This window comes from Grampus griseus (genome assembly GCF_964374135.1).
Source record: "Grampus griseus genome assembly, chromosome: 11".
Lineage (NCBI taxonomy): Eukaryota > Metazoa > Chordata > Mammalia > Artiodactyla > Delphinidae > Grampus > Grampus griseus.
Window position 1 is genome coordinate 63,820,083 of NC_139005.1, and position 23,101 is coordinate 63,843,183.

At 38.5% G+C, this 23,101-nt stretch overlaps 1 protein-coding gene across 2 annotated transcripts in view; it reads left to right on the forward strand.

Moving 5' to 3' along the window:
• The window catches only part of SYT1 (synaptotagmin 1), a gene marked incomplete at both ends in the record, with an annotated part of 539,370 nt that overhangs the window by 402,516 nt on the left and 113,753 nt on the right, over positions 1-23,101 (forward strand). For both annotated transcript variants that reach the window (XM_082666570.1, XM_082666569.1), the window contains 2 exons: positions 2,012-2,179; positions 5,852-6,019. In XM_082666570.1, coding sequence (XP_082522696.1) covers positions 2,012-2,179; positions 5,852-6,019 — 336 coding nt within the window. The remainder of the gene's footprint in view (positions 1-2,011; positions 2,180-5,851; positions 6,020-23,101) is intronic.

Here is a 23,101-nt window from a genome sequence, read left to right on the forward strand (position 1 = left end):
TCCAGAAGTATAACCTGCCTTTATATATGTAGCCAACAATTTTCTACTAATTTATTCTACTTTCATATTTTCCAGTAGAAATCTAGTGGATCTCATCTTGGTTAGTCATAATTTTGAAACTTCTATGTTGGCTTTGAGTACTCTAAGTAACATTTTATAAGGTAGTATTTTTAAGAATACAGCACTGAATTTTTTTTACTCAAATATAATTCGAATGCATTTACTCTTCCTTTTCTAGCAAACCCATTTTAGAAGGTATTTCATTCAGACGATCTAGGGTATTCTACCTGATAAATTATTTTAATAGTATGCATTTATTCTTCCAAATGGTCTCCGCTAATCTGATTTATAAAATGATTCCTATGAGTCATGGAAGATAAAGTCTGAGGAATTTCGTAGATAAGGCTGTAATCAAATATACACACCTGCTTACCAAAATGAAAAGACAATCCTAAAAGTCCTCTAAGAATCCTTCATGGTGGAGAGAAATGTGATACTTATCTCTCAGGCAGAAGTCAGAGGGGGGTTGGGAGAAGTAATTCCACCTCTATCAACAAGATACCCCCAAATCTTTAAAGTACAGATGATCAAGTTTGAAAGAGTTTAGGCTATATCACTAGTGCTTTCCCTGCCCCAAAGAAAAGTATTACAAAAAGTGAGGAGAGAATATAATCTTGCTTATTCACATTGCTATCCAAAGGCAAATTCCAAATACCAACTTGGCAAACCTAGAGATGAACTGTTTGCTTTACTAATCATGTCTTTATAAGCTGATGTCTATTTTAACCATTCTTTGACCATCGGTCTACGTTTTGTATACCTACAATCCAGCATTCTTATTGCTACTGTTGTATGATGAAGTCACAAAGATCTTGAAGCATTAAGATGGAAACAACAATCTTTAAGGGTATTGGTCTAGGTTAAAACTTGAGCCAACTAGCCAAAGTGCACATGGTGGGTCCATTTTGTAGAAAGTGGATGTGACTTTTTCAAGGAGGTGACTTGCTTTTCCACTCTATTGGTGGAAAAGGTACAGACTCAACATTTCAGACCCTGATGTGACTGCATTTTCTGAAGGATATATACATTGAATAACAATAAGGGAGTCTACTTTTGTTTCCCATATGGATCTAAACCAGTCTGTTGACACAGCATGTCTGATGGCAGGGCATCAGAAGAGTCTGCTCACACCTTCTGTTTCCTTTGCAAAAACATTATCAGTGCCAGCCAATACCCGCATTCCTAATAAGAGATAGGAATGTATCACTGAGAAAACCAGACGTGAAGAAATGCAGAGATTTCTGCTGTATTTGAAAAATATCAGAAACTTAGTCACTTAGCATTAAAAACCATAACTGTAATCTCCCCTTCCTTTATATGAAGCTAAAATTATATTTCTTTGACCCCATGTCCTATATTTAACACAGAATTTAATATACAATAATCATTTTACTCTAAGTTAAAACAAGAAGGAGCCAGTACCCAAGTAAAGGTCAAATATGATAGAAACTTGAAAATCTTATTTTTATCTCAAAAAGCTACCAAATTCTAAGAAAATTTCTATTTAGCTGCTCTGGGGCTTTGGTTCAAAATAAGAATTTCCTACTTTATAATTACAAGCTTGTGATTGTTTAACAATTTCTTTCCACTTACAAATCATGCCCTGGAAAGAAAAATAATGCACAAGGGCTTTTAGCAACTGGAAAGTTATTTGATTGCAACCCTTTTGCAAACATGAATTCCATATTTAACTGTAATCAGCAACCTTTTAAAAGCCTCTTTTGTGTTTAAAACCAGGCTTCCTAGAGCCTGCATCTGTCATAATTGGGTTTCTGAAGTCTATGCAGCTCACTTCATTTGCCTTCTGTGCTCAGATTCAGAAGAGAATAAAAGTTTATTAAAAGCAAAGAACAAAAGGGAAAAATCACAATATGCAGCAGTGTGAACACATCAATCTTTTCCAACATGTCCACCAATGCCAGTGTTTGCTGTATCCTGCCTCTCATTTCAGCTGCTGGTAGGAATCATTCAGGCTGCCGAGCTGCCCGCCTTAGACATGGGGGGCACATCTGATCCCTATGTGAAGGTGTTTCTGCTGCCAGATAAAAAGAAGAAATTTGAGACAAAAGTCCACCGAAAGACCCTTAATCCTGTCTTCAACGAGCAATTTACTTTCAAGGTAATTTTTTTTTTGTACTTACTAATGAACTTGTCCTCTGTTGTTCTAGATAACAGACTGATCTCATCCTGACACATATAGAGACCACTTGACCACTTGTTCAGAGACTCACAAATGATTCTATTCAGAATATTTAAGATTCTTATCTTCAATGTAATGAGGACTCTCTATTGCATTAAAATTTGGTCCCAGTAGGATTCAGCTCAGCTATTTCAGAAAAGAATATGGACTGGGATAGAACTAGGATGTCATTCGTATCTAAAAAGTGAGTTCAGCTTCAAGTGTGTCTGTGGACCTGAACGTTTCCCCCTTCTCTAAAATAAAGCCAAAAGAACTGTAAACTTTTTCCAGGTTTCCAAGTTCCTGAAAATAAATCACGACCACAGAATAAAGTAAGCTGTGCAACACTATTTAAATGGTCCAATGAGGTATTACTCTCGTTGAAAAATTTTTTGTGTACAGGGGAAATTTAAGTATTCTAAAACATTCTGCTTAACCCACCAATAAAAAGAATATGAACCTATTGTTTTTTTCCATCTCTAGCATTTTCCTCTTACTCTTGGCTCTTCCCTGGTGTTCTTCATCTTGTTGAGACACCTCAATTAACAAGCAGTAACAAAGAGGAATTCTGGCCACATAATAACTCAGCAGGAAAAGGTGCTTGGCAGGTCTCAGGCATCTCTGCATATACGAGTAGTCTCTGTAGTTCTCATCTTGAAATCATGCATAAAAACAGTCTTTTGGTAGACATGTTTAACACGTGAAATTTTTTGAAATGCATTACTTAAAACAATACATGTCTGTGAATATGCCAAGGAGCAGATTCAGAATCACCTGTCTACCAGTCAGCCTTAGCGATAGCACGCACCTGACATTAGCAAACATCCTGGTATGAAATAAATGGATGAAACTGAGGGCGTGAGTCGTTCCCATGAACCTTGTTTCCAATTTTGTAAAAGAGCGGTATCTTTCTATTCACTCTAAAATTAGAGTTTTTAAGACAAAAAAAAAAATCCCTCATCTACTGTCAGCAACTCTGTTTAAAATCTATACTTTTCTAAACCCAGATAGTTAATGTAGAGTAGCAGTAAAAACCAGCTTATGAAGAACTAATCATTAGGGTCAATATACCACAGGACATAAGTGAAAACGAAACAAAAAAATATTGCAAAAGGTAATTACAATCCTTCTGTTTGACCATGTATTGATCTTAATTTAGGTCAGTAGTTTCTAACCACAATTTAGTCAGCACATTCTTAAATTATTTGAAATATTGTGGGGCTTTGTTTTTGTTTTGAGTTATCTATATGTCATTTCTTTTAAAAAAGTGTATTGCTAATAATTTTTAGTAATGTCTATAACCTCAAGAATTATAATCATTGAGATTTTGAAATTGCCTATAAAATTTAATAGGTTCCATTTTACTTCAGGAGTGTTGATCACATCATAAATCAATCCAAAGTACAATATATTTTGATAGATTTGAGAAATATACCACCGTTTCTAGGAACTAGTTAATTTTTCCTTGTAGGCCTTGTAGATTATGCATCTTAAATGCCAATAGGCTGTATGATACAAGAATGGAAGCAAAACAGTTTAAAGAGGATTGGCTTTAAAATTGAGTTCAAATCCACTGAACGTGAACTTGACATGCCCCACATGAAATGCTCCTTCTTTTCTCCACAACAAACTACCATTTGAAAGAGCTACTCATCATTCAAACAGTAAATATTTATTAAGTGCCTACTGTGTACCAGCACTGTGCTAAATGCTTTACATGTATTCGTTTGGCCTCAACCAGCCCCTGTGAAATAGACACTGTTATCATCACTTTTTGATGGATGAAAAAGCCGAGTTTTATTTACTTGTCCCAGCGCCATCAGTGGGAAAAAGGGGGAACCCAGGCCCAGACCTGCCTGACCTCAAGCTCAAGTTTTTGACTAATGCCCTTTCAGTACAATCACCAAAAAATCTAGAGAGATTTCAGAAATCAGATGAAATTTTCAAGAGTTCATCCCTACTCTAAAATTCCTTATTTCTTCCTTTCAAAACTGGCTCTTTGGAAGGGTTTATTTTTTCACTCTAAAGTAGAAAATGTGCTGTGCCTAGTTTTTAATCATAGTATTTTAATCTGATTCCAAATAGATGACAAATGATATAAAATAAAAACTCTTTGGAAAAACCAAAATTTCTTGTATATATGCAGTCAAATATTCTTCCTTCTCCTTTCCTTCTTAATATGCAGAGTTAATTGAGAAATGTTTGCTGGAGCATAACACAACTATTTACACTGATAAAATAATAGCAAGTGTCTGAAAGTTGATCAAACCTTCAATACAAGTCTGAACAATTTCTTAATTAGGCATTTCTTCCCGGTTACTGAAGTGTAGCTTACTTGGATTGCCCTGCTTTCTCTGAATATTAAAAATGTCACTAATAAATATCCCAACCCATAGCATCTGTCCCAGTTATATTTGAACAGCTGGAGAATTCATCAGTTCTTGGCCTTTTGCCACTGCTCATCCTAAAGAGTGTCGTACCTAAGAATGAACTTCAAGATCTAGATTATAATGCATCTCTGATATTCAAAACAGCAATTTTCTAGTCAGCTCTTGTCAATCAGTAACTTATTTTAAGGAATAGGTGAGGCACCTTGTGAATTTCATTCAAGTCCTTGCAGACTCCTAGCATGCCTGTTCACATATCACTGCTCCATTAAACTATGACATCCAAATGGCCTGAAAGAGCGGGAACTCTCCTCAATACTCTGTAATGGCCTATATGGGAAAAGAATCTAAAAACAGAGTGGGGGGCTTCCCTGGTGGTGCAGTGGTTAAGAATCCACCTGCCAATGCAGGGGACATGGGTTCGAGTCCTGGTCCGGGAAGATCCCACATGCAGCGGAGCAACTAAGCCCGTGTGCCACAACTACTGAGCCCGTGTGCCACAACTACTGAAGCCCATGCGCCTAGAGCCCGTGCTCCACAACAAGAGAAGCCACCGCAATGAGAAGCCCACACACCGCAAGGAAGAGCAGCCCCTGCTCACAGCTAAAAGAAAGCCCGTGCACAGCAACGAGGACCCAACGCAGCCAAAAATAAAATAAATTTATTTTAAAAAAAGAGTGGACATATGTGTGTGTATAACTTATTCACTTTGCTGTACACCTGAAACTAACACAACTTTGTAAATCAACTATACTCCAATAAAATTTCTTTTAAAAATGAAAGAGTTAGTAGAACTTTTGAAACAACTTATCTACCCGGTTAAGTTGCACCCTGACAGTATAACTTATCATAAAAATGACAACAAAATATTCTACAAGAAAAACTTATTTATATAGTCAAGTGCAATTGGCTTGGTTTATTCGTATATTAACCTTGAAGTGTTTCTAGCCTGACTAATAGTATGAGCTATTATTAATAATACTAACAGCTTCTAGAACTTTGGGATAAAGTGATAAATCACTATGGTAAGTCCTCATTTTCTCCCAAGTAATTTAAGCCCCAAGCAGTTAGTTAAATGATTCAATTTAAGGAAAAAAACCCCAAAGCACAAGTATCTCCCTGTTCTGTTTATCCAACATAAATATCAAAATTAAAGACTATAAACAGGTAACATGTTTTAAGCATTTTTTGTGACCAGATATTTTGTCCTCATCTTTTTATTTAGGTGCCGTATTCGGAATTGGGTGGCAAAACTCTGGTGATGGCTGTCTATGATTTTGATCGTTTCTCCAAGCATGACATCATTGGGGAATTTAAAGTCCCCATGAACACAGTGGATTTCGGTCACGTAACTGAGGAGTGGCGTGATCTGCAAAGTGCAGAGAAGGAAGAGGTAAGAAAAACATTAGCATTTCTAATGTGACAAGCCGTACTCGCCAGTTGCTACTCTCATACTAACCTATTGAGAGCTGCTGGGGTGACGTGAGTGATGTGGCCCTCCAGCTTCTGACAGTGAGCAAAATAGGATCAGGGGATTGCATAACCTCGTAAAAAAGTATACTGATCTTCTGGGTCTTATTTGAAAGAAAACAAAGGTTTGTGCAGGTCTACAGATAATTCCCTGGGGTTGAGGGGACAGACAGACAAACACACCACTTCTAAAAGCTTAGAAATTACACACACGCACACACACAATCTGCTTCTTTAAAAGGACAGTGAAAAGTCATCTTTTCCTTTGTATTTTTCCACAAAGACTTTGTTTTCTACATAGATTATATAGCTATTAAATAGAAATGAAATGGCACTTTTTCCTTGATTATTTCTGCATATTATAGACAGTTCATTGTTTCTCCTAAAGATATCAGAGCACAATGGGTAAAACGTCAAATAAAATTCACAAAGGCAGATATTAAATCCACTTTTTAAGTGACTCACATTTTTACAGTATTCTTCACATTGTTTTGCCCCAGTTTTAATAGGTTAGCCCAGGATTTTTCTGTGATTTAAAGAAGGGAATTTCAGTAGCCTTAGTGCATTTAAACTGCATAATAATCAATTCTATTTGATTATGCTATGCCAGCCTGACACTAGTGCTTTTCTGAGCCAGTGTCTCAACAGGCCAAAACCAGAAAAGCAAACAATTCTCAGCTTCTCTGAATTCCTAAAGCAACTCCTTTTCCAGCCATTTTTTTGTTCCTAACATGGGTTTATAATTACCCAAGGGATTGCCAACAGCCTTTGTCATTTAGAATCACTAGACGCCTTGGATTCTGTAAGATGTGGTCACTTTGGGGCCACCAGGGAAATCAGAAAGTAACCCAAGCCTTCAGAGAAGCTCAGCCAAGAACATCACCTGGGAATCCTTTCAACCTAAGGTTTTCTGTAACCATTATTACTATTGAGGTTTTAGAACAGGTTTATTTATTACTATACTGAAATTGAATTTTATTAGTGCTCTAAAATTATTACTTCGTTGTAAAAAAAAAAAACGAGTCAAAATTATTTGAGTTAAGCTCTGCTTTTTCTTTGGAAGGAAAACGTTTAGTCAAAATTAGATTCTTGGATATTGAAATAGATTTACTGCCCCTGTGGATAGAACCACCCAAGGATAATATGGAGTTTTTAAGTTTTACAACTTATTTAAGTAGTTCTTCCCTATGAGTAGACCAATATCTATATTAAAATGCAACATCTGTGTGAAAAACATTTAATCCTTTAACCATAATGTTGCTAGTCATTTAACAAAGTAGTGACCTGTTTCACTGAATTTTTATATTTTATTGACATATTTGACTTTGTAAGTTCCTTGTGGCTGGGGGATAGGGGTGGGACCATAACAAGTATTATTAACTGATAGATTTTTGTTAATTGATTATTGGTTGGCTTCTTGGTCGAGTATCCAGATAGGACCCACTTGTCCTTCACAAGCCCACCTGTCCAGAGGGCATGGCTCATGTCCTTCCCCCCCCAACTAGTCACTATCAAGTGGTATGGGATTCCAAGACTACACCCCTGGGCTTCTGAAAAGTTGGTAAATATTTTTGTCTGTGTTAGGAAATGTAATCCATCAAGCCATTTTCTTCTTTAAAAAATTCTTTGAATACGGGCAGAGTTTGATACTTGACACTGAGCTGACAGGTATGACGCTAGAATCTACGAGTTTAGATAGACTGCCCAAAAAGAATCACGTTTTTATTCTCACCCCCTGAATTGCCCGTTTTCTCTCTTTTATAACTTTCTTCCTCCTCATCTTCTCTCCCTATGAAAGATTTTGTGATCCAACTTACTCAAAATGATTCACCAGGGCTTCCCTGGTGGCGCAGTGGTTGAGAGTCCGCCTGCCGATGCAGGGGACGCAGGTTCGTGCCCTAGTCGGGGAAGATCCCACGTGCCGCGGAGCGGCTGGGCCCGTGAGCCATGGCCGCTGAGCCTGCGCGTCCGGAGCCTGTGCAAACGTTTATTATGTACTGCTATATTCCTAGAACTGTGCCAGGTGTTTAAAAAAAAAAAAGAAACGTGAAAAGGGTGGACACTGCTCTTGCTTTCATGGAGTTTAGTGCTGCCTCACTTTCCTCCCTCACTCCAGTTTTTGCCTTGCTTATTGCCAGCTAGACTGATTTCTAGTAAAAGTCTTGCCTTTAAGATCAAACACTCCTGGGTTTCAATCCCTACGGATCCATTTACTAGCTCAGAGATCTTAGACAAGTCACTTATGCTCTCTAAACTTCAGTATTTTTTTTTTAATCTAGTAAGTGGTCTAACATTATCTTATTTTACAAATTAAATAGGATAGAGTATAAAGTACCTAGCGTGGAGTCTGCCATTTGACATATTCAACAAGCAAGAGATCTCCCATTCTTTCTTCTTGACCAATCTTTTTTGTGTCCTTTCTTTCTTGTGCTTTCATCTCCCTATTTGTTCTACTCTTTTTCCTCTATGTGTATTGCTCTACTCTTTTCCTCACCACCACTGTACTTACTGAATGGCTCTGGAGATTTTTAACGGGAAATAATTCTATAACTATACTTTTAAACCCTGGAGCCTTTCCTCTTTGGTATCTACTTGGGAATAATTTTTGGTTTTCAGTTGAGTGACTATTTCCTTTTATCATGATATAGGAAACCTTATAAAACAGATGTCTAGCTTACAAAGTATCTCTGGATAACTAGATTCAGGTATAAACTTTCTCCTAATAAATAAGATTCCAATTACATTTTATGTCTAAAGAATTACTTCTGATAACGTGCTGTCTTTTCATGCTACTGTTCACTAACTAGAGAAAATTATAGTTGTTTGAATAAACTGAAGTCTTAGATTGACTTTAGTTCTCACGGTTTCAAACAAAATTCTTTTTCCATTTTATATGAGCAATTTTGTTTAAGATTTTTGTTTTGCTTTCCTCTAAAGTGTTAAATCTTCTTTTTAATGTCACAATGAGTGAAAGATACCAAAGAAAGCGAGAAAAACGAATTCAAGAAACAGCTTTGGAATCTAGAAACTGAACCGCTAGTCATTAATAGTCTGTTCAAGGAGAGACTTGGATTTAAACGGGTTAAATACAGCCCACTAGGATCCAACCCCAGGGTTTTGACAGCATGGGGTAGGCTTTGTTGTTTAAAGTTAAAAAATATAAAAGTCATAAGATGATGAAGCAATTACGTAAGTTAAAGGATTATGTGTTATCTTAGTAAGCAATTAAATACGCGAGCAATTGGGGAGAAACTGGAAAGGAGCCTTATCTAAAAGTTACTAAGCACATGTTTGAAACACAGGGGGTGTTGAAGAGAGAAATTAGGCCAGAAGAGCTTCAACAAGCACACAACTCCCATTGTTAGATTCTAGCCCGTGGAGAAAACCTCTGTGCTGAAGTTTCCATCCTGACTTTATGACGTTTTTATGACTAACACAATCCAAGTCCCCTCCCTTACTAGTAGTTCAGGTTCGCTAGCCATTTTTTTTTTGTTTAATGTTGCATGACTGATGACCCACTCTCCTTCCACCTGCTAACAGGTGAAGATGGAATCTGACCTTGCAAGACAGCTAAACCTTTCTCTTCCTTTTGTCTCTTTAAAACAGAAGTCCTTTGAGTTTCAAGAGATGGTTACGCATAAAACCATTGTCTTAATTTTCCCCCTTTTCAGGTTAAGGCCTCAAACATCATCCTTTATAATCAGTATATACAGTTCTTCCACTGGCAAAAGGCTTCTAACATGTATAGCCTCAGGCTACCTGGTGAATTTTTAAGATTTTCTTCATTTTAATCATTCAAGAATATTTATGTCATCCATAAGTCAAACCTGAAGCCAACCTCCAGATATTTGGAGTAATCCATTCTTTTAATATTTTTACTTAATTACTTCAAATATTATGATCAATAGCTATGACTCCATTTTCTTTTTTAATGAATTTTAATTATGATCATTGCAGCAACTGTATCAGTCCTGTACCCCAGGATCAAGTACATCTTCAAAGCATTTAGACCCTTTTTATTTTAGCATTTGTTCCTAATTTTTCATCCCTATGCCTTCCACTGCTACTTTTTAATCCCTAAAAACAGCATAAAATACCACCAGAATGCAACTGGATCCTTTTTAAGGAGTCTGTCTCATAACTTGACCAGTACTATTTTGTCTCCATTAGAAAATGTCCATCACCTCTGCTTTGTGTAGAATTCGTTAAAGAGTGATTTTTAAATGAGATTCTGTAATCTAGTACAAATGGAAAAAAAACTGGTTGCTGAATTAAAACAAGTTGGGACATAATTTAATTAGGACCCAAGCAGAAGGGAAGAGAAACTACTTTAGTGCCTTAATAGAAAATCAGTTTTGCAAGAAAACTCCACATTTTTAAGTCTAATTAGAAAAACATTTAATTCACAGAAAAGCATTTGGAGAATACATATTCAATCAAAAATCCAAAGTTTTTTTAAGCTTATGATAAGTTACTTGATATTCCTTTGGAATGCGTTCAAGTCATTACTCCTTATGGCATCTCTTTTGTCCAAGGATCAAGAACTGATGCTGTTTCTAAGTATACTTAGCAGTCAGTTGGTAGCTCACGCCCTCCAAGAATCTCCGCACAACAAATTAGTGCCCTGAACTTTCGTTCCTCATAAAAGGTTAAGTGCAGGAACTTTAATATGGAAGCCCGTAAGAATCTACCTTGTCACTCACAAACTATCACATTAGAGAAATGCAACAGACACTCATTTTGACCCCCGGCATTCCAGGAAGGTATACTTATTTTTACTTCTTCATCGTCTGTCTTCCCCACTGGACTATAGGCAGCGTATCTATTGTTCCCAACTGTGAAACCAAGTTTAATCACAGAGGCAAGCACACAGTAGGTGTAAAAAAATATTTTCGAATTAATGAATGGGGCAGAGTTGCTTATTATACATGAGAGATGCTTCAAAACTTCCATTTTAAAGTCCATGTTATGGTAACTGTGTTCTTATTTTACAAATGAAGTCTAAAGTATTCTGAAAAACCATCAATAAAGTATCTTAGCACCAAACAATGAAAGTGATTTAGTACCCTTTTGTCTTTTCAGTCTTTTTATATCAAAGGGAGGCAGTATAGATGCTTAGCAAAATCATTCTAGTTGTTTTTGTTGATGGTCATGAAAATGATGAGTTTCTCTCACTAATTTTTTGGGGGGAGGTGAGGGGTAAAGGCTTATTCAGGATCTCTTTCCTCTGTATAAACCTTTTTATCCTGTTTCCATGATGCACGGACAGCTTGTGGCTCAGCTTAATTTAACTTTTATTTAAAGTTAAGATTTAGTTAAAGCTCTGATTTGAGTCTCTGCTGGCAACATAGAAATTTACCCAGAGGGAAATGGGAAAGAATCAATTCCAAGGAGAAGTCCAAGAATATGAACAAAATCTAAGTTTATTGTATCTAGAATATTTGTTGCTAGTCAGATTTATAATAAAATAGATATAAAACAATTCAATAATATTATATTAAGACCATGATATATTTTAGTGTACTTAGTATCTATGTGTCCATTTTGTGGTACGTGCAACATAATAGTTTCCCTTTAAACTAAGTAGAGTTGCATTTGATTTCTTGATATGTCTTTGGCCATAGCTGTGGTTTACTTGCATCTGAGTTTTGTCAGAATTTCAATCACCAATTATAACTATATTGCTATGCATAATAAGTATTGTTGTCTTCATGATGTGGTTTCTAAAAACATCATAGGAAAGAATAACTGGAAATATCCTTCTAGTGTGTAGGACTGTAATTTGATTGCCTTTCTAGTTAAAAAGCCTTTTCAGGCACAAATGGATGAAAACAAATTCTCACTTCACTGAGATTCTAAATGAAAATTTGGTATCATTTGTCTGCTAAAATAAAAACGTGGGGACTGTGAGCTTCAGTTTTATTGGGGACTTAACTGAGGACTATAGCCCCAGAGACAGCCTCTCAGATAGCTCCAAGGAACTCTCAGGAGGACATAAGGGGGGAGGTTAGTATATATGTGATCTTGGCAAAGAGGTTTGGCAAGCAAAAGCACATCTCTGTAGAAGGTTGCTACTAGCCACAAGGAAAAGATATCTCAGTTAACGATTTTAGTGCTTTAAAGTATGGGAAGATGCAAGAATTTGGGTTCATAAGATTTTCTCCTGAAAATATCTAACTATCTGAAAGCCTTGTTCTGCCAGTTTTCCCAGAGCACAGAGTGCCTCATTCCTGATCTCCACCCTGAGCTCCTTTCAGGGTATGTTAAAGGTCAGCAACTCCAGTAGCTAATGACTCAATCCTTGTAGAACCAGACAGCAAGCGACATTCTTTAGTTGGCCCTTTTTTTTTTTTTTTTTTTTTTTTTTTTACTGTGAATTCCCTAGAAAAAATAAATTTAGACTCTAAAGAATTAAGTGGAGGGAGAAACCCTGGACATTTTGAAAATGCCCTTTGACGACCTCCCATGGTTCCCCCATTATCATACCTTAACCTACTGCATTACCCTCCCCTTCACAGCTGTCATGGCCCAGAGGCCTGGATTTCCAACCCAGCTCCCTCGGTTCCAAAATTCATCTTATTAAAAGCTTCCCTTAACTTCTCTACCTAAGTTATAAACACCAATAATAATAAGAGCTACTATTTACTGAGAATCTACTGTGTGTCCACAAAAAAACTTCACAACAGTCTTCAAAAGTGGCATATTAAATCTGTTTTACAAAATGAGGGGAAAAACAAACCTGAGCCCAGGAAAGTCTAAGTAGTCTGTCCAGGTTCACACAACCAATGCCAGAGCTAAACTTCAAACACCGGTCTTTCTACTTCACCACTCTTTCTACTTCACCATACCATCTGCTTTAAACAGTGTCTCTCAGTCTCTTTAGCCTCCAAGTGTAGCTATAAACTCAACTTAAATGCAACAACAAAAAAAAAGAGCAAAACCAAACTGATACAAATTAGTTTTTCCTCAGCTTTGGCTTGTTTATTTTGGAATTTCAACATTTGGTCAATTTTCTTTGACAACATTCAACTGATTAAAATCTACATGTATATTTTCCCTCTCAAATATTATAATACACTGCAAATGTAACACAGCAAAAGAAAAAAAAAACAGTAAATAGCTATGGCATTTTTGTTTCTTCTTCATAATATTTCATAAATACTTAGCATGAATTCCTGTCCAGGATACAAAGTCCTAAAATTCAAAGGTCCTGTCCAGGATACAAAGCCCTAAAGTTCAAAGGTACTCATTAACACAAACATGTTATTATTCACTCATGATTGCTGATGAATTTAATGAAGGCAGAGGGATTTTGCTTTCCAATAAAAAAAATTCATTAATAGAATTTAAATTCCCATTCATTTATTCAGAACATATATTGAATATCTGTGAAATTACCACTGTAAAGTGCATGGAATGGAAGATTAAGATTCACATATGGGAAACGGTCAATAATTGTAGCAAAATTTCGTAATGAAAATTAACAAAAGCAGTTTTGTAAAGAGCCAGATCTGAAGTATAAATTACTGGGCACCGTATGTTTTAGGCGCAAAGAAAAGGTACGGACAGGGAGGGTCCGTGGAAGAGTTGAAAAAAGTGAGCTAGTCTTTAAAACTGAGTAGATTTTGAATAGGCAGAAGGAAACTAAGAATGCCTTCCAAAAGTTAAGAGGTGAACAAGAGACAACTGACAGAGCTAAGACCGCCAATGACAGGCCCAGGTAGAAGTAGAGTGAAAGCTTGAACAGATATCCTGAGAAAGAAGACTAAATGAAGTAGTTTAGTGACAGTTTGTCCCTTACAATGTCAGACTGATCAACCTAAACTCAGGACGCTAAATAAAGCTCGTAAAACTTGTTCTTCCCAAGGACAAGAGCTGGAATATGAAAGCCATCCCCACCTCTATGCCAAGCACTCTACTAAGTGCTTTTCTCACATGATCTCAGGTAATCCTTGGTGCAGTCCTATGGGGTCATTCTTCAGATCCCTGTTTGGGATTGGCCAATCCCCATTGGCCCGGTGCACCCAGAAGGTAAGCACCAGAATAAAGATTTAGACCTAGGTCTGACTCCCAAACCCATTCTCTCTCTCCTCTGCCATATTGCTACTTAACTGACTAACACTCAGTGAGTCCAAGGATATTGCCAATCTTGTTTCTCTTCTTATCCCCAGTGCCTGGCACTGTGCCTGGAACATCCCAAGTGCTTAAATAAGTATTTCCAAGTGAATCGGTTGGACAAATTAAAATAAAAATTTTCTTTTACAAACATGCATGAGTCATACCACCTTCAGAGAAGTCATCTTTGAAGGATACCCAGTTATTCCAGTTGTACTGCCTATATGGTACATATTTTGAATTCCAGCCCCTCTCTCCAAAAGTCTTTCTCAGTATACAATAGTCTTCTCTCTGTCCTCAGTTGTGGCCTGTCTTTAAAAGGTAAGTTTGATTGAAATGGTCATAAGCTGTTTCCAAGTATGGCCTATAAGGTGATGATCCAACTGAGTAAAATAGTTTTAGTTATTATGATCAAGTAATGAAGTAGATATTCTTGTGAGACTTCTATTCTGACTCTGACCAAAATGTTTTGAGCAACAACATCATTATATAGTCTCTCAAATGGGTCACTAAAGGAAAAATCATCAAGAGATATAATTTCTGGATACATGTAGTGCCAAGGAAATCTGTTTTAATAGAAACTAGTGTAGGTGTTAGTTTTCTTTTTTATTTAAAGAGTGAGAGTTTTCAGTCGAACTTTAAATACAGCAAAGTGGTTTAGAAGCATGGATTTCATGAATATAGATTGGAGGAGCATAAAGTGAGGAGTGGGAATTGAAACAGGAATGAATAGAAAACAAAAGAAGGGTGAGAAAAATGATATAGACAAGGGCAATCTTGCCTGTATCTGGTTGTTTTATTATTGAAATAGCAAAGAGGATTCTGAGTGGGAAGCAGTGTCATCAATGCAGGAGAATGTCTCGTTCTGTCCTGTCCTCCAATTCCACACATTTGGATCTTGTACAATGTCATCTTTTCTGGTGGTTCATCATATGCTTTGGAACAATTTTTTTTATTATCTTGTTTGTGACTTCTTCAAATAAAATGTTTTCACCTTCTGCTTTACTCCTGCCTCGCTTTGAGCAAGCCAAATGTTTGTATTGTGAATCTTTAATCCATTACAATCTGTTACCCTGCAATTAGATGAAATGTCAGCAATTCAGTTGTACTATTTGTACTAAAGAATAAGGGAGAAGAATGAGGACTTGCTGATAAACAAGAACTTAAATAATTAAAGGATGAAAGAGAGGGAGCCCGCATACACACATGCAAACCTACTTGTTTTACACGTGGCTAAGGTTCTTTCCAATTGTGAACAAGAGGCCTTAAATACTGCAAATTACTTTTATTCCTTCATTCTTTCATTTATTCAACATATATTTATTAGGGCTCTTTTGTGAGCCAGGGACTGTACTAGCTTCTAGAAAAACAGTGGTGAAGATAAACAGACCCATTAAGCGTAGTCAATTATACTTTAATTATGAGACAGTACCACAAGTAGATAAAAGCTCTGAGCCTGGACTCAACCGATGTGTATCCAACCATGACTCCACTTACTATTGGTGTCCTTAGGCTTGTTACTTAACCCTTCTGTAAAATGGGATTAATATTACCCACCTCCATGAGTTGTGATACACTCTAAAAGATAATTCATTGAAAGCACTTAAACAATACTTGGCACCTAATAAACTCTCAACAAATACTAGGTTTTCTTATTATGGAAGACACTGATCAGAGCCTTTATTTCCTTGCCACTGAAAAAGCACTGCTCTGACCACTAGACTTATATACTTTCTTTTGTGAGGAGACTGAGACAGCCTTAGGGTTCAGAGGACATCAGCATACAGTTCTGATGAAAGACAGGATATCCGAGTTTAGCCCCCATGTGTGAGAAACGGTGGATGAAGACAGACTGGGGGTGACATGGAGAAGAGGTCACAAGGCCAATCCAGGGTAAGGCTTAGCACGCATGAGTGGAAGGTGGCAGTAACACAGTGTGGCCCCAATGACCACGCCCTTCTCTATGCTCTGACACCACATAAAAAGAATTCAAAGTCCAGGCCCTACTAAATCAAAAAGACTGTCAGTAACAAGTAGTGGTGAAGACGTGGCAAAATTGAAACCCTCACACAGCTCTGAAGGGTGTAGCCGCTTCGGAAAACAGTTTAACAGTGTCTCAAAATGTTCAACAGAGAGGATTCATATGACCTAGCAATTCTACTCCTAGGTTTATACTCGCCCCCCAAAGTGGAGATGCATTTCCACACAAAACATGCTATAGTCATACAGGAGAATATTATTCAGCCATGAAAAAGAGTGTAGCACTGATACGTGCTACAACATGGATAGACCAGACAGCCAAATCCACACAGACAGAAAGCAGATGAATGGCTGCCTAAGGCTGGGAGTTGCAGGGTGGGGTGGGGGGCAGTAGAGGAGGAGGCATGAGGAATGACAGCTGGTGGGTATGAGTTTCTTTGTGCGCTGATGAAAGTATTCTAAAATTAGATAGTGGTGATGGTTAACACAACTCTGAATCTACTAAGATCCACTGAATTGTATCCTTCAAGAAGGTGAATTTTCTGGTAGGTGAAGTATAACCTCAATAAAGCAGTTTAAAAAAAAAATGTTATTTCAGGTACTGAAACCCTCATCATGGAAGCATGATGTTTCTAGGTTGACCTGGGGTTCCATCTGAAACAGAACTGATGTATGCTGGGAATCCTCTCCCAATACTGTTTCCAAAGTTGAGGGATATTTCCTCAAAATATTCCAGTCTCCCTTTAAATCAGAACATGTGTCTGCAGGATCCTGCTCTTCACCACCACACCTCTTGATGTAAGGTCAATACTAAGACCCCTTGGAGAGATGAAGAACCCAGGCTCAGGCCACATGGCTAGCCAGTGAGAACTCAGGATTCAGACACCCTTTTTCTGATTCCAAAGCCATTTTCTACTAGTGTACTCTCTCGTAGGGTAGAAGCTTTAGGGTTGCTTATCCTGACACAAGAACAATGTTCTAAATATTAGAACTACCCACTCCCTTTTGCAGTCTGCCTTCCTACGGTAGATTCTCAGAGATTCCTCCAGTCATTTCCTTGCTCTTTTCTGTGCCTTGACTAGCAACGTCATGCCTTTTTTTAATGGAGGTAGAACTCAACATATAATAAAATGCAGATATGAAGTGTACAGTTCAATGTGTCTTCACAACTGTATACACCAATATAAGCACCACTCCAATCAGGCTGCAGAACATTTTTTACCCCCAAGAAGTCCCACATGCATCTTGGTGTCTATACAGGAATGCACTGATACTTACTCTAATGGGATTCTATAGTTTTTTCTTCCTCATCCTCACTAAGTGCCCTGATAATACTCAGCATCACCTTGATCTTTAACCCACAGCGTATTGTTTCCGCTGTACCGTACGACTGGCACCTCATTACACACATCCCTGTTTTCTAAGTGTCAGTGCCAAGCCGCTTTGTGCCGTTACATAAAAAGATGCCTTGTTTACCTGTTTTGTTGTCTACAGGAGTATAAGCTCCTTGGAAGGAAAGTATTTACGACTTTTGCACATCACAGTAATTAGCTCTTAGGAGAACGTGTGGCAGGGATCAAATGAGGACAGATCCCACCAAATCCCATCAACCCTCTGAGCCTCATTTCCTTATATGTAAAATGCTGTTGAAAAATGTAGAACGATATGTACTTACGTGTTTGAAATTTACTTTTGTTTTTTCCCCAATGATTTTTTAGAAAATTCATAGAGTTGTGCAACTATCAGAACAACCTAATTAAAGAACATTTCCATCACCCCAAAAAGAAACCTTGTGCCCATTTGCAATCACTCCCATTCCCAGCCCTCATCCCCAGGCCACTATTGATCTACTTTCTGTCTCTATGGACACTGCCTATCTAGACACTGCCTATCAACGTAATTCTACAGTATGTGGCCTTTAAAAAGTTATTTTTCAAACCCAGGTCTGTCTGATGCCAAATGAGTTCCTCAAGTAAACAGATACATTGAGTAGAAAATCACTTGCTCTTTGGGGGAGCGGGGGGGAGATTCATGGTTTCCAGTACCATTTGGCAGTTTCAGGAGTATTTTTCCTCTCACTGTAGCACCACTGACAGTCTCAGTATCTCTTTCACTCACTCCTGTCCACTCTTTCCAGATTTCAAGTGCCTGAAGACAAAGAGGAATGGCACCTAAGCTTTTGGGAAGACTGATGGGAGGTTTCTGTCAGTCTACTGCAAACAAAACTTCTGCCACTTGGCGTCCCCTGCCAGCCTTATCTCCTCTCTTCTCTCTTTTTATCTCTTCAGGAGAACTCAGGGAACAAATAAACCATTTAGATTGCTTTTTTGCTCCCTTTTAAATGTCCCCCAAGCTGCTAATAACGTGCAGTTATTTTCTCCCTGATGGAACACAGCGAGACTGTGAAGCAGGCATGTATGTCAGGGTGCTCACAGGGTCTTACCTGGCCCCCAGGAGCTGGCAGGAGTCCAGCTTGGAAAACACAGGAGAGCACCGGGCAGTAGGAGGACCCAGAGCACAGCGAATCCAGCCTTGGGCAAACCATCTAAAACGCTTAGAGAACAGTGTTCTTAGGGGTAATGCCCTTCATTCTAAACTGAGCCCCTCCTTTCAACATCCTTTCTGAAAGTAACTTCTAAATCAGTATTTTTGGTTTTGGGTGGAACATAATGAGTTTATATGCAAGAACAATTTGCTGGACTTCAGATAACACTGGAGTGGAGAGATGAGGATTTGTGAGTGAAATGTGAGGCCCTACAGACAATTCTATTAGAAGGGAAAAGAGTTGAGGTCTATCCCGATGGGGCTTTTTCTGTAAACCTACATCGTTGGAAACGCCTCGTAGATTAACGGTGTGGTTTCCTTTACTCACAGAACTACATGTTAGATCTGTGGGAAAGAACTACAAGACAGAGCTGCCAAGTGAACTATGAAAAACCTAACTTTTTACCTTAGGTATTGGCATATCCCAATGATCTGTACTGTTCTAGGGTGTGATGGCTTAGGAGGGAATATGATCTGAACCTCATACATTTTTAGAGGGTGTCAAACCCTCTAAAAAACCCTGGTTCTGCCTGTCAGAACTTGGCAGATCCATCTCCTGACCCTGAACATGGTCCTAAAGTAAATCACTTGAGGAAATTGGATCCCAAAGATTACAGGTGGGGAATTTTGAAGTGTGTCCATATTTCATTGGAGATCAAAGAAGCCTAACTAAAAGAATTGTGGGCTGACTCACATGATAACTTATTTTTGAAAGGGCTGTTTTATCTTGAAGATTATGAGTTAGGAGAAACTAAGGTGATTGGCAGTGGAAAGAATCAGAACGTGTGAAATTCCTTAAAAATTTATTGACTTAAATAACTTTGTGTTACACATAATTTAAAAAAACCCTTTAAAAAAAGGGAAAAAAAATTTTTTTTTTTTAAAAATACTTCTAGTCATGTCTCCTCATTCTCTAAGCTGCAAACACTCTGGAATGTGGTGAGAGGTTATTTAGCAAAAGTTAACCAACTGCTCTTCAGTTTAAGGTGTTACTTCTGCATGTATAAATCAATATTCTGACAAGGAGCTTCCCTGAATTTTCTCCTTCTGCTAGTGTAGGAGGGGAACTTTTAGGAACCAGCATAGTGTTAGGAGTTGTCTGTTCTTAATTGTATCTCAGTGTCAGAAAGCAAAAATAGAGTGAGATTAGAATATTCAAATAGGTCAAGAGTCTGGAGTTTTGTTTTTTGATCTTTGAACATATTTTTGGATAGCCTAAGTCATAAAGAGAGAATGTAGACAGCAGCCTTTGAAATGCTTGCCTGATTTAAAAAAAAAAAATTACCATCAATGTTTAACTTAGAATTTGAGGACAGATGTGTGCTGCTTCTTGAGGTCACTGGCTTTCCAAGTCCCATCATGTTGATGCTTTGTTTATATTGAGGCCACATTTGAAAATTACATCCAGGCTATGGAACCTGAGTGTCACAGTAGGATTGCCTAATTTTAGGGGAAATTATGTTATCTTTTTTTGTTGTTGTTGTTGCAGTACACGGGCCTCTCACTGTCGCGGCCCCTCCTGTTGCGGAGCACAGGCTCCGGACGTGCAGGCTCAGCGGCCATGGCTCACGGGCCCAGCCGCTCCGCGGCATGTGGGATCTTCCCGGACCGGGGCACGAACCCGTGTCCCCTGCATCGGCAGGCGGACTCTCAACCACTGTGCCACCAGGGAAGCCCTCTTTTTCTTTTTGGTAGACAGTATTTTCAAAGCTCCGTTAGCTAGAAAAACCAGGTAGAGCACAAACTTAGCTTAACTGTGTTTAAACTCCCATCTATTGAGTTTGTGTGGGGGGCAGATGCGTGTTAGGTGTGTTAGCTCATTGATTCCTCCCAGTGACACTCTGGGGTACGTACCCTCCATATCCCCAACGGATAGACAAAGAAGCTGAAACTCAGAGAAACTGAACAGCATGAGGCCATGCAGCTAATGGGAGGCCTGGGGTTCCGACATGGTCTGACTCCAGACACACATCACGCATCACATGGGATCGCCTCTAACTGAAAAAGAGGTCACAAGGCCTGCATTAGGGATGATGTTTTAGTCTGCAAACGCACACCCGCTCTGCACACACTCCGTACTTTGTTCCTCTATACTCTTACGCTCTCAACTCTAAGGCCTCCACCCTACTGTGCGAAGACGGCTACGACAGCTTGCCTCAGTTCAACACCAATCCCAATTCCCAACCCTTTTAGCTGTCCGCCAGCTTTCTGGGTCAATCTTTCTATGACATAGATCCATCTGTGACAGATCCACCTAGGATTCACGTGTTTCTGTTTCCAAGTCTCTCTATTCCCCATCTTCCCATCTGTTTCATTCCATCCTATCTCAAGTTCCCGGCAGGAGGAAGTCATTGCTTCCATCTCTTTCATCACTTTTCCTGATACCAGGTACAATGGTGAACTTGGAGTTGGACATCTGCCTTGTAACTACCCCTAGGACACCAAAGATCAATGAAACATTTTCATGTTCTCCAGACAGTGTTTAATAAGGTATACTTGAATCTAAGAGACAGTTCTTTGTGAAACGAAGTATCTTTGTCTGCTTAGAGTTTCCTAAGCCCCTGTGTATCACAAAACAAGAGAAGCTCCTTATTCGCACCCTATACAGAAGATTTTGAGCTCTGTAGAATTTCTCAATATTTTTGTCACTCCCGAAATAATTTTTAAAGAGCAATGAATCTGCCAGAAAGGGCTGATTCCTTTATGAGGTGCTACAATTTGAAACATGGCACTGACCATCCTGCGAGATTGCCACTTCAAACTCTTCTTACAAGAGAAAGAATAAGAGGGAAAGAAAATGCATGAGCTACCTCTCACCAAACCAGATGATTACTAAGTGCCTGTCATCCAGTTTCCAATTTAGCCTTTCTTCAAATCCAAATATTTAATAGTTTGAGAATAAAATCATAGCATTCCTGCCTGGAAATTTATGTCATCTTTATATGAATTAATTTCACATATACCTTAGCCAAATTTTTAAACACTTTTTATGTTAGGTCTGAATTTTAGCAGGATAACTAGCCTTTATTAAATGAGCAGTGGCTGGTGTCATTGTCAGTCATGACTTCCAAAAACCTCGTATCAGTTGGTGGCAGACCTGGTTTCCTGCACAAGGAAATCATCTCTATCGGGGGATTTCTAGAGACCTTGATTCTCACCACCACCCCAAAACCCCAGCCTCTTCCACCTGCTGGTTTATGGTCTCTCTCCAAAAATCTCCTGACTTTGTAATTCGAATTGCTGATCCATTCCCTTGGGAGGTAAAACAATTTACATATTTAATTTATATATGAAATAATTAAACACATTAGCTCAATTAAATCTCACAGACTTGTGTTATACATATTATGCTAAATGTGCACATGAGGAAACCAAGACTCACAGAGGCTAAGAAACTTGTCTGAAATCACATAACTAGGAAGTAACGACCAGATGTTTAAATGGTTTGCCCGAAAAGTCCATGTTAATTACTATTTATTCTATTTTTAGATTCCAAAGTGGAGCAGGGACTCCACGTCAGATTCCTGGGGTTGAGAGTTAGGAACGGTTCAAGCCACGTATAAAGGGACCTGGTAATTCACTTAGGAAAGAAATGTAGCATGCGACAGTGGTGACCTTTAAAAACTGGGTAAGGGTTTTCCCGAAGTAGTAATCAGGATCAGAAGGGTGCCTATTTAAATAGCATACATGCAGTTTGAATTCTTTTTCTTCCTTTTTTGGTGTGCTGGAGGAAAGAAAATTGTTTATCCCAGTGACTGTGACTTCATATCCAACAGTGCTGAACCTCAAGAGAGAAAAGAGATGAGACAGCTGCATTTTAACAAGGTTGATTTAGGCCAGAGCTGCTGTTTGGGGCCTCTGGTTTGAGTCCGAGATAAGTATTTACCAGGATGTACTGCTATACAAGTCACCAGCAAATGATTTCACGGAAGAACCCAGTACACAATCACAAGGATCAAACCCCCTTTCAGATCCTCATGTTCAGCGCATAATGAATTCAGTGCCCTGGGCTAGAACTTAAGTAACTGGGAGCAAAACCCAGCTCATCATGTGTCATTTCTACAGGAAGATAATGCTTGATACATTATGTGATCTCCTGTATGTGAAGCAGGAAGCCACTGTCCAGCCATTAGAGTGTCAGGACAGAAGACAGAAAGGCTGGGAGCCCAACAGGGAGGGTGTAGTGGATTATTTCTCTCTGGGTGTTGATGTGGTGACCTGCCATTGCCCACTGCCCTTCCCATTCTCAGCATACTCGGCCGCCAATGTTCTCTAAGAAAATGCTTCTGGGTGCCTCCTTTCCACATAAAATCATACGCACTTGGGCTCAGAACCGAGAATGGAAATGGTTCATTTCCCAAATGCA